The 13,116-nt window shown below is 54.8% G+C and overlaps 1 protein-coding gene across 2 annotated transcripts; it reads left to right on the top strand.

Annotated features, from left to right (window-relative positions):
• The first annotated feature begins 229 nt into the window (after positions 1-229).
• On the top strand, positions 230-12,333 carry RNF40 (ring finger protein 40). Of its 2 annotated transcripts, XM_061209548.1 has the most exons (20): positions 230-335; positions 444-647; positions 1,074-1,241; positions 1,376-1,517; positions 2,174-2,380; positions 2,944-3,065; positions 3,187-3,333; positions 3,433-3,507; positions 4,249-4,368; positions 4,465-4,644; positions 4,851-4,986; positions 5,823-5,944; positions 6,031-6,458; positions 6,545-6,662; positions 6,785-6,934; positions 7,108-7,320; positions 7,401-7,526; positions 8,774-8,914; positions 9,006-9,107; positions 11,069-12,333. In XM_061209548.1, the coding sequence occupies exons 2-20, from the start codon at positions 516-518 to the stop codon at positions 11,243-11,245; spliced, it is 3,006 nt and encodes a 1,001-aa protein (XP_061065531.1). In that variant the 5' UTR covers positions 230-335; positions 444-515; the 3' UTR covers positions 11,246-12,333. The 2 variants fall into 2 exon arrangements, with proteins under 2 accessions (XP_061065531.1, XP_061065532.1); XM_061209549.1 differs by lacking the exons at positions 230-335; positions 444-647 and adding an exon at positions 672-919.
• Positions 12,334-13,116: the final 783 nt, after the last annotated feature.

The raw sequence follows: 13,116 nt of genomic DNA on the forward strand, positions 1-13,116 counted from the left end.
ATGCGCGTGCGTAATAAGCTGCAAGGCCCGCCCCCGTGCCCTCGCTTCAAAGTTTCTATTCTGAGGCAGGCGATGTCATTAGGACTGGAGAGTAGAAGTGGGTTGTCGGTTACCATAGGAACTGTCTACTGGCCAATCACTGAGAGAAAGAGGCGGTGTTCAGAAAGACACCAAACGGGACCCGAAAGGCGGGACAAAGCGCGACCAATAGAAACAGGAAGTGGAAAAGATTTCGCCACATCCGGTACTGCCTGTGGCGCCTGCGCTCCGTGCTGGGGAGGCTAGTGACGTCCAGGGGAGTCCAAGATGGCGGCGCTGGGCTGATTCTGCTGCCGGTGAGGGGCCCGGGGCTGGCGGGGCGGGGTCCAGCAGGTGGGTGCGGGGGAGGCTCGGCGCCGCGGAGCTCCGGCCGCTTCCACATCTCTGCTCTCTGTCTTCTGCAGGTGACGGAAGCGTCGCCTTCGCCTGCCTGACGTGCCTCGGGCGAGCCTGCGCCGCTCCTCGCCGCCGCGGCCATGTCTGGGCCCGGCAACAAACGCGCCGCCGGCGATGGGGGCTCGGGGCCCCCAGAGAAGAAGCTGAGTCGCGAGGAGAAGACCACAACCACGCTTATAGAGCCCATTCGTCTTGGGGGCATCTCTTCCACGGTTCGTGGGCTCCTGTTTCAGGCCTCACAACTTGCCAGAACTCCCATCTCTTCTCCGTCCACGTCGTCCAGAACCTTACTCCCAGTTCCCCAGGTTTAGCAAGATCCACTTTTCAGAACACTTTGTTGAAAGAAACCGAGGACACGACGTCTGCCTTCCCTTTACAGATAGGAAAACAGGTTCCTAGAGGGCGTGTGACTTGTCAAAGACTTCAGAGTTAGGAAGAGGCAGAAGCAGAACGTGACCCTCCTCACAACCGAGACGCTTTCTCTGTGGGTGTCTGAGCCTCTTTAAATCCTGTTAGCAGTTAGTCTGGGGATACTCCCCTCTCCCACTCATTCCATTTTGCTTTTTTTTGTCTCTTGCTGTGATTGGGTTCTTGGTCCCTGCTTGACCATCTCCTCGGCCCTTTTGTTTCCTTGGTAGGAGGAGATGGACTTGAAGGTTTTGCAGTTCAAGAATAAGAAACTGGCAGAGCGGTTGGAACAGAGACAGGCTTGTGAAGATGAACTCCGAGAACGAATTGAGAAGTTGGAGAAGCGGCAGGCCACAGATGATGCCACACTCCTTATTGTCAATCGCTACTGGGCCCAGGTGGATGCCCTTCTACTTTCCAAGACCTGGCCTTGATCCAGCTGCCAATCCTCAGACTCCTCTGCTAGGAAAGGAGTATCATGCTGGGAAGCACCTGAGGGATTCATAACATTTTTGGTGCTTTCTCCCTTCAGCTGGATGAAACTGTGGAAGCCCTTCTCCGACACCATGAGAGCCAGGGGGAGCTGTCTTCAGGGACAGAGGCGCCTGGGACCCAGGAGGGGCCAACACGTGATGAGACCCCTCTCACAGAGCCAGGGACATCGGAGCTGAGGGGTAGGGCCAGAGCCCTGGGATCTGGGAAGCTTAATTAAGTTCTGGGGAAGGTCCTGGAGAGGAGGGGACTTTGACATTAGGCTACTGAATTCCCTGCCTACACACACACACACACACACATACACACACACACACAAATTGATTTCATATCTGGGCAGCAAAGAGCAGTGGGTAAGAACACACGTTTTGGAATCTGAGTGACATGGTTAAGAGTGCAATTCATGTTTTGACACTCAGTTCAAAAAAGTATTAAATGTTGATTGTGTAGTTGACATTGTTGTAGCTTTGGAGGAGACAGACAAAATAAAAAAGAAATATTTCCTGCCCCAACCATTAGGGAGAAAGTGATTATAAACCAAAAGAAAAAAGTATAGGGGTCTCTGAATGGGAATTAGTGTGTGTGCACACTAGTTTAGCTTGGGAAGGCAGAGAAGACCTTCCCTGAGGAAGTGATTTGGTAGCTCTCTGGCTTTGAGGAAATTACCTCACTGAACTGTAGTTATTTCACTTTTAGGATGGGGATAACATAGTACTACAGGTGTTGGTTATGTTGACTCAGTGAGCCATAGAGAGTTAAAGGAGGCGATCTGGAACTTGGTACAGAGTGGTGGTAACTGTTACCATTATCCTCATGAGGGTCTGTCCGTCCCTCCCAGAGCCCCTGCCAATGCAGCTGCGGCCACCTCTCAGTGAGCCAGCCTTGGCTTTTGTGGTGGCCCTGGGTGCGAGCAGTAGTGAGGAGGTGGAGCTGCAGCTGCAGGGCCGCATGGAATTCTCCAAGGCAGCTGTGTCCCGTGTCGTGGAGGCCTCCGACCGCCTACAGCGCCAGGTGGAGGAACTCTGTCAGCGAGTATACAGCCGAGGTTAGTTCTTTGTGCCCCCACCCCAGAGGTGTCCAACTCCATTTGCATCTTTATGGTATCCCCTCCTCAGTGCTTCTGGCCCAGAGGCAGCCACAGTTCCGCAAAGAATAAATCAGCCATGTTTTCAGGGGAAGGGTTAGGCTGTTGATGGTGGTTCTCGCTTTGATTCCTGGAGTTGAGCTCTAGAGAGATGGGTGGGAGGAGTTGTTGGTGCTGGGGGAGCCTCCCCCTTGTGGCTGGAGACCTTTTGGGAGCATTGTGCACAAATCTTGGCGGCAGTTGCTGATCCACGAGGCATAGCAGCAAGTGCCCAGGCTTTGCAGGCAGACTGACTTCTCCCAGCCTTAGTTCTGTCAGTCCAGCCTGGGCGTTCTGAGCAGATGGCTCTCCTCTCTGAGCTGGTTTCCTCCTTTGTGCGGTGGGGACAAAGACTCCTGGCTTTGTCATGAGAAAATGGCAAGACAGCTGGTGGATCACACTGGGCACATAGCAGACTCCAGAATGAGTTAGTACTTTGACCCATTGCCCTGGACTTGGCTCTTACCCGAGCCCTGCCTTCCCAGGGGACAGTGAGCCCCCCAGTGAGGCGGCTCGGGCACGCACCCGGGAGCTGGGCCGTGAGAACCGACGACTGCAGGACTTGGCCACCCAGCTACAGGAGAAGCACCACCGCATCTCGTTGGAGGTGGGAGTTGGGCTTTTAGGGTGGGATTAGAACCAGGGCAGGGTTTGGATTAGATGGGCACCCGAGGATCTCAGGGAGCCGGGTCTCTTATCTAAGCACCTATCCCCTTCCTTGTCCCCAGTACTCTGAGCTCCAGGATAAAGTGACATCTGCAGAGACCAAAGTGCTGGAGATGGAGACGACAGTAGAAGACCTGCAGTGGGACATTGAGAAGTTGCGGAAGCGTGAGCAAAAGCTCAATAAGCACCTAGCGGAGGCCTTGGAGCAGGTAGGGTCAGACACTGGGTCAGATGGAGCCAGAGCAGGGTACTTGGGGCCCTCGCTTCTCTCCTCCACACCCATCTGTTCCTCTGTCTTCTCTCCACAGCTCAACTCTGGCTACTATGTATCTGGGAGCTCCTCAGGCTTTCACGGGGGCCAGATCACACTCAGCATGCAGAAGGTGAGCAGCAGCATTCTTCCTAGTCCCTCCCACAACCTTTTCTCTACCCTACCCTTGAACGTTCCCTCAGAATTAAGGACAGACGTCCAACTGTGGCCTCGGAGGTTTTTCCCCGTTACTCACAGTGCTCTTTATTTCATTCTTTCATATGTGTATTCAGTAAATAATTGCTGAACACTAAGTGCTAGGTACTGTATAGGAAGCAGGCATTTTGGAGAACGAAACAGGAATTAAACCTTTCATGGAGCTTAAGTTCTAGTTTGGGTAACTGACAAGAATTAGGTAAGGTCGTACATCAGCTGGTTAAAAGTACCACTTAGAAAAGAGATGTTGGGGTATGTTGGAGTCAACTGGCATTCTCAGTTGTGTAGCTGAGAAAGGGCCTTGCTGCCGCTGTCTCATTCCTTGTCCTGCTTTTGCTCTCTCAATTCTTGGTCGTTGCACACTTTTTTGGTGCTGCAGGGTCACTGGGCCCTGTCTCCCCTTGCTCAGCTTGCTCTTCAGGTCTTCCAGGAAGGCTTCCCTGACCCCCTGTCAGTTACAAGCTTTGCTTCCCAGCACTGATCAGACAGTACTGAGTTTTCTCCTACTTGCCTGGGAGCCCTTAGGAAAGTGCCTGGGTCCGGCTTGTCCCTGGGCCTTCAGAATACATCACTGCTCTGCAGAGGGGAGCTTGGGTAGGGCATATGGTGGGGCTATGAGGGAAGCATGCATCCTGGCCTGGCCCTTCCCACTCCACAGTTTGAGATGCTGAATGCGGAGTTGGAGGAAAACCAGGAATTGGCCAATAGCCGCATGGCAGAGCTGGAGAAGCTGCAGGCCGAACTTCAGGGGGCTGTGCGGACCAATGAGCGCCTCAAGGTGAGCTGTGTTTGGGGCTGGGAGGGCCTGAGCCTACACGGTAGGAGCTGGCTCTGAAACCTTTTACTGATTGCCATTGGACATCCCTACCCCTAGGTAGCCCTGCGGAGCCTTCCTGAGGAGGTGGTACGGGAGACAGGGGAATATCGAATGCTGCAGGCGCAGTTCTCACTGCTCTACAATGAGTCTCTGCAAGTGAAGACCCAGCTGGACGAGGCCCGTGGGCTGCTGCTGGCCACCAAGAATTCCCACCTGAGGCACATTGAGCACATGGAGGTATGCCCTTGGAACAGGGGCCAGGGACAGGGGTAAAGGCCAGACCCTTAGGGTCAGGTTGTTCCTGGGTCAAGGGTGTCAGAGGCCCTATGTGCCTGCCAGAGGTCCCTTGGGAGTAAATTCTTCCTGAGCTGCTGAGGCCTGAGGTAGGGGGGGCTTGCCAGTAGCTAAGGGGTTGTATGGGTCCTTAATGCCTCAACCCACAGAGTGATGAGCTGGGGCTGCAGAAGAAGCTGCGCACAGAGGTTATCCAGCTGGAGGATACGCTGGCCCAGGTACGCAAGGAGTACGAGATGCTGCGCATCGAGTTTGAACAGAACCTGGCGGCCAACGAGCAGGCGGGTATGTGGTGAGGACAGGGTTGAGGTGGGGCCTTATCTGGGATTGCTGGGCCCTGGTGTGGCCAGATGCTTATCCAGATGTAGGAGGTTAAGTCCTTTCTTCTCTCAGAGCGTTGTCTCTCTGTGGAAAATGGGGACCACACCACCTGGCTCAAAGGCGCAGTGAGGCTTACAGCCAGATGAGGTGGCTCATGGAGCAGACTCAGCCAGAACGGGAGCTGTCACCCTCATCCATGCTTCTCTGGCCTTATGGTGCCTCTCTGAGATACTAATTCATTTTTCACAGATTTATTGAACATTTTCTATGATCCAGGCTCAGTTCTAGGCTTTGGGATGATACCAGTGAACAAAACACGACGAATCCCTGTTGTGGAGCAGTGTTATAGTGAGAGAAGACAGACAACAAAGGAAAAAATTAACGTGTATATTAGGTTGTGACAAATATACCAAGAAAAATAAAGCAGGGAGGGAAGACAGGAAGTATTATGAGAAATGCCAGGGAAATGTAACTAAGAAGATGATATTTGTTTAAAAAGTTAAAAGAAGTGGACTAACTTACTTTTGTGAATTCACAGTTAGTTATGTGTTCCTTCGAAAGGAAATTTGGAAATATTTTAAAAATCTGCATTAGCAGAAATAACACACATAGGCAGTGTCAAGTTATGTTCAGGTGAATTCTCTTCATTTATTTGATGAGATCACACACTCTACATAAGGCTTCAGTTGTTATCTTCTTTGTACTGAGAGTGATGGCTCTGGTACTGCCTCTTCCCCCACTGAGGGGTTGGGCCCCTAACCCAGGGACCAGTCCAGCCTTGGTTTCCTGTACTCTTCCAGGGCCCATCAACCGGGAGATGCGCCACCTGATCAGCAGCCTCCAAAACCACAACCACCAGCTAAAGGGGGATGCTCAGCGATACAAGCGGAAGCTGCGGGAAGTGCAGGCTGAGATTGCCAAGGTGAGGAGGGGGCTGCCTGGGGAAAGCTGCGGCTAGACCCCAGTGAGCACGTCTCACCTCAGCCCTGTTCTGTCTCTGCTTTGCAGCTCCGGGCCCAGGCCAGTGGCTCTACCCACTCCATCCCCACCCTGGGCCACCCAGAGGACTCTGGCCTGAGTGCCCCAGCCCCAGGGAAAGAAGAGGGTGGGCCAGGCCCTGTTGGTGCCCCTGACGCCAGAAAGGAGATGGCTTCAATGCCTGGCGCTGCCATTACTATCTCCTTGGTGAAGAAGGAAGACCTGGTCCCTTCTGAGGAAGAGGCCCAGGCCCTGACCCCCGGGGCCCAGGGCCCCTCCTCCCGGGGCCGAGAACCTGAGGCCAAACCCAAGCGGGAGCTTCGGGAGCGGGAAGGGCCTGGGCTGGGACCCCCATCTGTAGCCTCAGCTCTCTCAAGGACTGATCGGGAGAAAGTCAAGGTGGAGGAGGCCAAGAGGAAGGAGTCAGAGCTCCTCAAAGGTCTACGAGCAGAGCTCAAGTGAGGCCCTGTTCCTTTCTCCTTCCCACCCCTGCCAAGTGGCCTCCAACCCTGCTCACCAAGCCTTCCTCCTGTGCCTCCCCCAGGAAGGCCCAGGAAAGTCAGAAGGAGATGAAACTGCTGCTGGACATGTATAAGTCTGCACCCAAGGAGCAGCGGGATAAGGTGCAGCTCATGGCAGCGGAACGCAAGGCAAAGGCTGAGGTGAGGGCAGGTAGGGCCTATGGGGTGTGCAGAGAGGCTGCCCAAGGGGGTTGTAACCAGAGCAGAGCCCTAGGTCAGCAGGAAGCAGTGACAAGAGAGCTCCCTCCTTCTGGTGGTTATAGGTCGATGAGCTACGGAGCCGCATCCGGGAATTAGAGGAGAGGGATCGGAGGGAGAGCAAGAAGATCGCGGATGAGGATGCCCTGCGGCGCATTCGTCAGGCAGAGGAGCAGATAGAACACCTGCAACGCAAGTTGGGTGCCACCAAGCAGGTGCAACCCCGTTCTGGTCCCCTTGCTTCTGAATGTTGAGATTCCCTAAACCTCCTGTTCTAGCATATGGCCTGGGTCCATTCTGTGGTTCTTTGCTCAGCCACGTTTTCCTGTGGTTTCCCCACTGTCGTCCATCTACTACATTCCATCTTGTCCCTGCCCACTTGCTGCAGGAGGAGGAGGCTCTGCTCTCAGAGATGGATGTGACAGGCCAGGCTTTTGAGGACATGCAGGAGCAGAATGGGCGGCTGCTACAGCAGTTGCGGGAAAAGGATGATGCCAACTTTAAGCTGATGTCAGAGCGGATCAAGGCCAACCAGATTCATAAGCTACTGCGGGAGGAGAAGGATGAGCTGGGCGAGCAGGTTCTTGGCCTCAAGTCCCAGGTATGGCTGCCCTGGGCTTGTTAGGGTGGAGCTGGAGAGGCAGGGGCTCCCTAGCACTGAGTCCCCACCCCTGTCCTCAGGTGGATGCCCAGCTGCTGACCGTGCAGAAGCTGGAGGAAAAAGAGCGGGCCTTGCAGGGCAGCCTCGGGGGTGTGGAGAAGGAGCTGACACTGCGCAGCCAGGCCCTGGAGCTCAACAAGAGGAAGGTGAGGCCAGACCTATGGGAGGCGACAGTAACCTGGGATGCTGGCTCACAGCCTCACTTTGTGACTCTGCCTAGAGAACTTGAAGCAGATGACCTGGGCCAAAGTCTGGCTCTGCTTCATCTCACAGCCCAGTTCATGTCTCAGACACTTAGTGTGTTCCAGACTGTGTGCTGGAGGACTTTCCATGCTTGGTCACATTTCAGTCTGAAAATAATCCTACAACAGTTTTTGTTGTTACCTTTCATAAGTGAGAAGACTGAGGCTCAGGGAGGTAGTTGACTTGCTCAAGAAAGAGTGGAACTGGAATTTGGGCCCGGGTCTCCTTGGCTCCACAGCCCCACGTCCTGACCACTGCATTGGTTAGCTGTGAAATGGGCATGATGGTCTCTATCATGTAGTTGTATTAAACCTAAGAAATGTTTAGCTTGTGGTAGTTCTTCTTCTGAGGGTAACAGAGTTAGGAATGACCTGTGGCACCCTCTTGGTGACGTCACTCCTCTAGCTTATGGTAAAGGCTTAAGATTAATATTGATTTTCATCTTTTTTTCCCTCCTGGACTTTTTTTCTTCTCCATTTGGCTCATTCATTTAAGCAGTATTAGTCATACCCTTGCTGTATACCAGGACCTGCACTGAGTGCTGGGGAGATCACGGGAACAAGACCGCCCTGCTGGAAGTGGAAACTTCCAGTTTTGAGGGGCAGATAGCAAGCCAATAATCCCACAGATAAAATAACATTATTACAGATCATAGCATGTCTTTTTTGGCGGGGGAGGGCCACGCTGCACAGCTTGCGGGCCATGGCAGTGAAAGCCTGGAATCCTAACTACTAGGCCACTAGGGAACTCACAGTATGTCTTATGAAGGAAATAGAGGTGGATGAAAGAAAAATAGGACAGCCTGTCTCAGGAGGTGACATTTGAGCTGAGGCCTCAGGGGGTTGCAGGAAAAAAATATGTGTGTTGAGGGAGTTGAGGGGAGCAGAGAGAGGAGCCCGGTGAAGCCTCAAAGACAGGAGAGAGCGTTATGCAGGTGAGGAACTGAAAGTGTTGGGAATGAGGTAGACTAGGAGGAGGTGAGGGTTCAGAGGTCGGGAGCTAGAACCAGTTCCAGTGAAGATACTGGACTTATCCCGAGAGCAGGAATCACTGGATGGTTGACACACGCATCTGCGGGCCATGGCTCCACATGCCTGACTCCCCAGGCTCAGGCAAACGGTGCCCCTCCTCCCCGTTCCACCCACCTCAGGCTGTGGAAGCAGCTCAGCTGGCCGAGGACCTGAAGGTGCAGCTGGAGCACGTGCAGACACGGCTGCGAGAGATCCAGCCTTGCCTGGCAGAGAGCCGGGCTGCCCGTGAGAAAGAGAGCTTCAACCTCAAGAGGGCTCAGGTGTGTGGCGGGCAGGGGGTGGGGGCGGGGTGGGGGCAGGAGGTTCAGATTGAGGACCCTTGCACTCAGCCTAGCCCCTCTCCTGCCCCAGGAGGACATCTCACGGCTGCGGCGCAAGCTGGAGAAGCAGAGGAAGGTGGAGGTTTACGCAGATGCCGATGAAATCCTCCAGGAGGAGATCAAGGAGTACAAGGTGGGGCCTTGGGGCTGGGTTGTGCTCCAGGAATCTTAGATGACCTAGGAATCTTAGATGGGGGGTTGGTGAGAGCTCTGGTGGGTAGTCTGGGGAACCCAGAAATAAGGTAGGATGGCAAAACCTGGGCAGAACCCGTTGTGGAGAATCAGATAACTATCAAGTATGGTACACATACTGTGTGCCAGGCAGAGTGCCTGGCTAGGTGTGAGAGGGCTAGGCACTAGACCTGGTCTCAGATCTCTTGAAAGTGACAGTCTGTTGGAGGAGGCAGCCAAGTAATTCTCCTATCTGAGTGATGAGCAGTGTGATGGCAGAGGCCAGAGGGGCTGTGGGAAATCAGGGGAGCCCCTTAACAGCCCTGGTGGTCAGCAGGCTTTCTGGAAGGAATATCATCCAAAGGAAAACTGAAGAGTGAGTCAGGGTTGGCCGTGATGAATGGGGATGAAAGGGTTCCAGCAGAGGGAAAGGCAGAGGTGGAGGCCCTTGGTTGAGAGAGGCGTGCTGGAGGACAGAGCTGGACAGTCGTAGTTGGAGGACAGAACATGGGTTTTGTGGTGAGTGACAAGCCTGGTGGGGGTTGGGCAGTGTTAGATCCTGAAGGGTTTGTAAACCAGGTTGAGCTGCTTGGCGTATCCTTTAGTCAGTGTGGAGAGAGCGACGTCTCAAGGATGTTGAGGATGAGGTGCCTGTGGGACTTCTTGGGAGGCTGTCTGGGAAGGCACTCAAAGCAAAAGGGCTGGTCTGGAAGACAGGAGTTTGTGGGGGATTGTCAGCAGAGGCAAAGGTAGAAGCCACATATAACTGTGGTCACCCAGGGAGGGTCTGTGGCATGACATGGAACAGGGGTCACTCCCCCTGAGGAGCCTCGAAGCTTAAATGATGGACAGAGGAAGAGAAGCCTGTAGCTTAGGAGGAAGGAGAGCGATCTAGAGGGAATTGATTGGGGAAGAGTTTCAAGGAGGCAGGGGTGAGCTCAGAACTGCGAAGAAGGCAAATGAAGCAAGTGTTGAGAGATGCCTCTTGGATTTGGCAGTCTTGGTGGGAGTTCTTGGGCAGAGGTGGAGGTGGAGGTCAGATCACCTGGACTCTCACCTACTGGAGTGAGGAAAGGGTGGAGAGTGAGTCAGTAAATAGACAACCTGTTGAAGCAGTTTGGCCTTGAAGGGGCAGAAGCAGCTCGAGGCAGCCATGAGGGAGCAGGGAAGGGTTTTTGGAGAAGCAACAGACTTTGCAGCCTGTCAAAGGCTGATGGGTAGGGTTCTGAGAGCTAGGGAAGAGGTGATGCTTGTGGGGAGTTGCTGAGGTGGCAGGCTGGGCTAGGATTTCAGGCAGGGCAGAGGATGAATGTTGGGAATGCTGAGTTGAGGGAATTTCCTGTCTGGAGTTGGAAGTGAGACCTGGTGGCAGGTGGGAAGTTTCAAGATAGGAGGGTAGATTTGTAAAACCTCCTTAGAGAGAAATGAATCCCGGGACCCACAGCAGGATCTCTGAGCAGCACTAGGGATGGGCCCAGTTGAGGGTTGAGAACAGCAGATTTCTAGTGGCACTGCCATGCCCAGCTGTGACTTACCAGGTGCAGGTGGAGAGAAGGTAGACAGTCGGTTTAAGCCAGGATTGGGGTTTTGCCAGAGAAGGCCAGAGGGGCAAGAGATGAAGCCCCAGGGCAGAGGAGCTCAGGTTGGAGCCTGTGGGTCATTGACCTTTAGAGGGGACATGTGACCACTGGCCATCACCACCCAGGTTAGAGTCTAGACTGTGCTACTTTCTAGTTTTGAAACCTGGGCTTTTGAGCCTCAGTTTCCTCATCTGGAGAGTGCTTATCCCTACTTCTAGGGCTATGGTGAGAGTTAGGTGCAGTCTGCTCTGTGGTGGCCTTAGTCTGGACCACCTCTTGCTATCAGCTTGGGATTCGGGCCCTGTCAGGATTGTTCCTGATCTGATGCCTTTGCCCTGCCCAGGCGCGGTTGACCTGCCCCTGCTGTAACACCCGCAAGAAGGATGCAGTCCTCACCAAGTGCTTCCACGTTTTCTGCTTCGAGTGTGTACGGGGCCGCTATGAGGCCCGCCAGAGGAAGTGCCCCAAGTGCAACGCAGCCTTTGGTGCCCATGACTTCCACCGTGTCTACATCAGCTGAACCCATAACTCAGGGGACTTTGGAACACCCATGGACCCTGGGGGCTGTGCCTCCAGTCCCTCCCCACCCCACACCCAGTGGCCCCCACCCTCCATTCCGGACCCTGTGGGCCCAGCCCCTCCCCATGTAGTTGGTTTTGGGGGCCCCAGTGCATGCTAGTGAGAGTGGGATTAACCAAGCTCAGTTTCACCTTTTCCCCAAGGTCAGAACTACAGCCTAGGGGGCACTTGCCCTGCACGAAAGGTCTGCTGTGAGAGGCCTGAGGGGCCCAGAGCACTCAACGGAACTTCCTGGAACCTGGCCCTAAACCTTCTCCAACTGACTCCACGGGCCCATCCCAGCCCTAAAGGGGAAATTCCCCAGGCTGTGACTTCCCACACAAGTGGAAGTTCACTACCTGCTTACACACCCACAAGTAAGGACCAGTGGTGGGTCAGATCCCAGCTCCTTGCTCTGAGACTGGGCTCTGGGGCCCAGGGAGTTTCTTTACCCTCTGCTCCCCAGACCTGGGCAGACCTTCCCTCCTGTGGAGTTCCTTGGGCTCTTTGGTCTGGTCTTATACTAAGAGCACCTCCTTGGTTGGGGCACTGTCTTCTTCTGGGAAGCTCTAAGGTTGCTGCAGTCACCTTGCACTCATCTTGGGAGTGCTGAACTAAGATCATCAGTTTCTATTCTAATCAGACCCCTCCCAATCTCTACTTCACTCCCAGGCCCCACTTACACCCACCTGATGCTTCCCAGGGCTCCGCTGGGTCCCCATCCCTGACCCTGCTTTCATCCTGGTGGCCTTAACTTTAGTGGAGGCAGAACTTCCAGGGGGAAAGGGACAGACGTAGCCTGCTGGGCCAACTTCCAATCATTCCAGGTAGAAGAGCTTCATCTAACACCCTGTGACTGAGCCTATACCCACAATGCTTCCTGTGCTGCCTGCCCAAGCAAACACTATGGGCTGTGAAGGCAGTGTGCAGGGGCCTGGAAGGTGGAGCTGCTGAGGTGCAAGGCTCCACTCGGACCCACAGCCCCTGCTCTAGAGATGTCTTGTATAGGCTGTTAATTGTTTTGAATAAACGTCCAACCCTCAGCCTATAGTCCGAGTAGCCAGGCTTCCTGCCCTAAATGTGGTTCCGGATTTTGGCTGTTACACTTGTTCCCGGCGCTGCTCTGGCTGGCGTGTGAACCTAGAGGGCCTGCACAAATGAGACCCCACTCCTGCCCACTCCCAAAACCTGGTTATACTGTCGTCCGTCATCCCAGGCTGGGCCCGTGGGAGGGGCGCGTCTGCAGGGAGAAAGCGTCGTGGTCAGCACTCTGTCGCCAGCCGGCCCCTCCTGTTCCCATCGGGAAAGGCTGACACACCCTGGATCTCTGCAGGTCTGCCGGCCCGGTCCGTGCGGGCTCGTTACAGCCCGCGCAGTCTTTGGCGGCAGGGATGCTGGGAGCCCCGAAGTGCATCCTGGGAAATGTAGTTCCGTATTGGCACCTGTAGGCAAGATCCTCGGAGGGGAGAGCCGGGTCCCCGGTTGTGCTGGCCAGAGGCGGGCCTGGACCCAGTCTGTGGGCCGTCTCTCCCCAGTGGCTTCACCCGCCCTTCCCCGTCGGACGGACAGACAGGACGCCTCAGGGGGTGACATTTCATTGCGACCTGCACTGGCCACTGGCCTTGTTCTCGGGAACCGTGTGTCCAGCGGCGCCTGTGGGTTCAGTGTGCTGTCGGGTCCGCGGCCGGAGCCTTCACCGAGGCTGCACTGGGGCTCGCGCTTGGGCCGGTGTTGACCGGGCTTGGTGCCGCAGCTGGAGCTGGAACTGGAGCCATGGCGATGGGAGCGGCAGCCGACGTGTCAGCAGTCACGCCCTTGCGCGACGCTGCGGCT

This window comes from Eubalaena glacialis, chromosome 13 (genome assembly GCF_028564815.1).
Source record: "Eubalaena glacialis isolate mEubGla1 chromosome 13, mEubGla1.1.hap2.+ XY, whole genome shotgun sequence".
Taxonomy (NCBI): Eukaryota; Metazoa; Chordata; class Mammalia; order Artiodactyla; family Balaenidae; genus Eubalaena; species Eubalaena glacialis.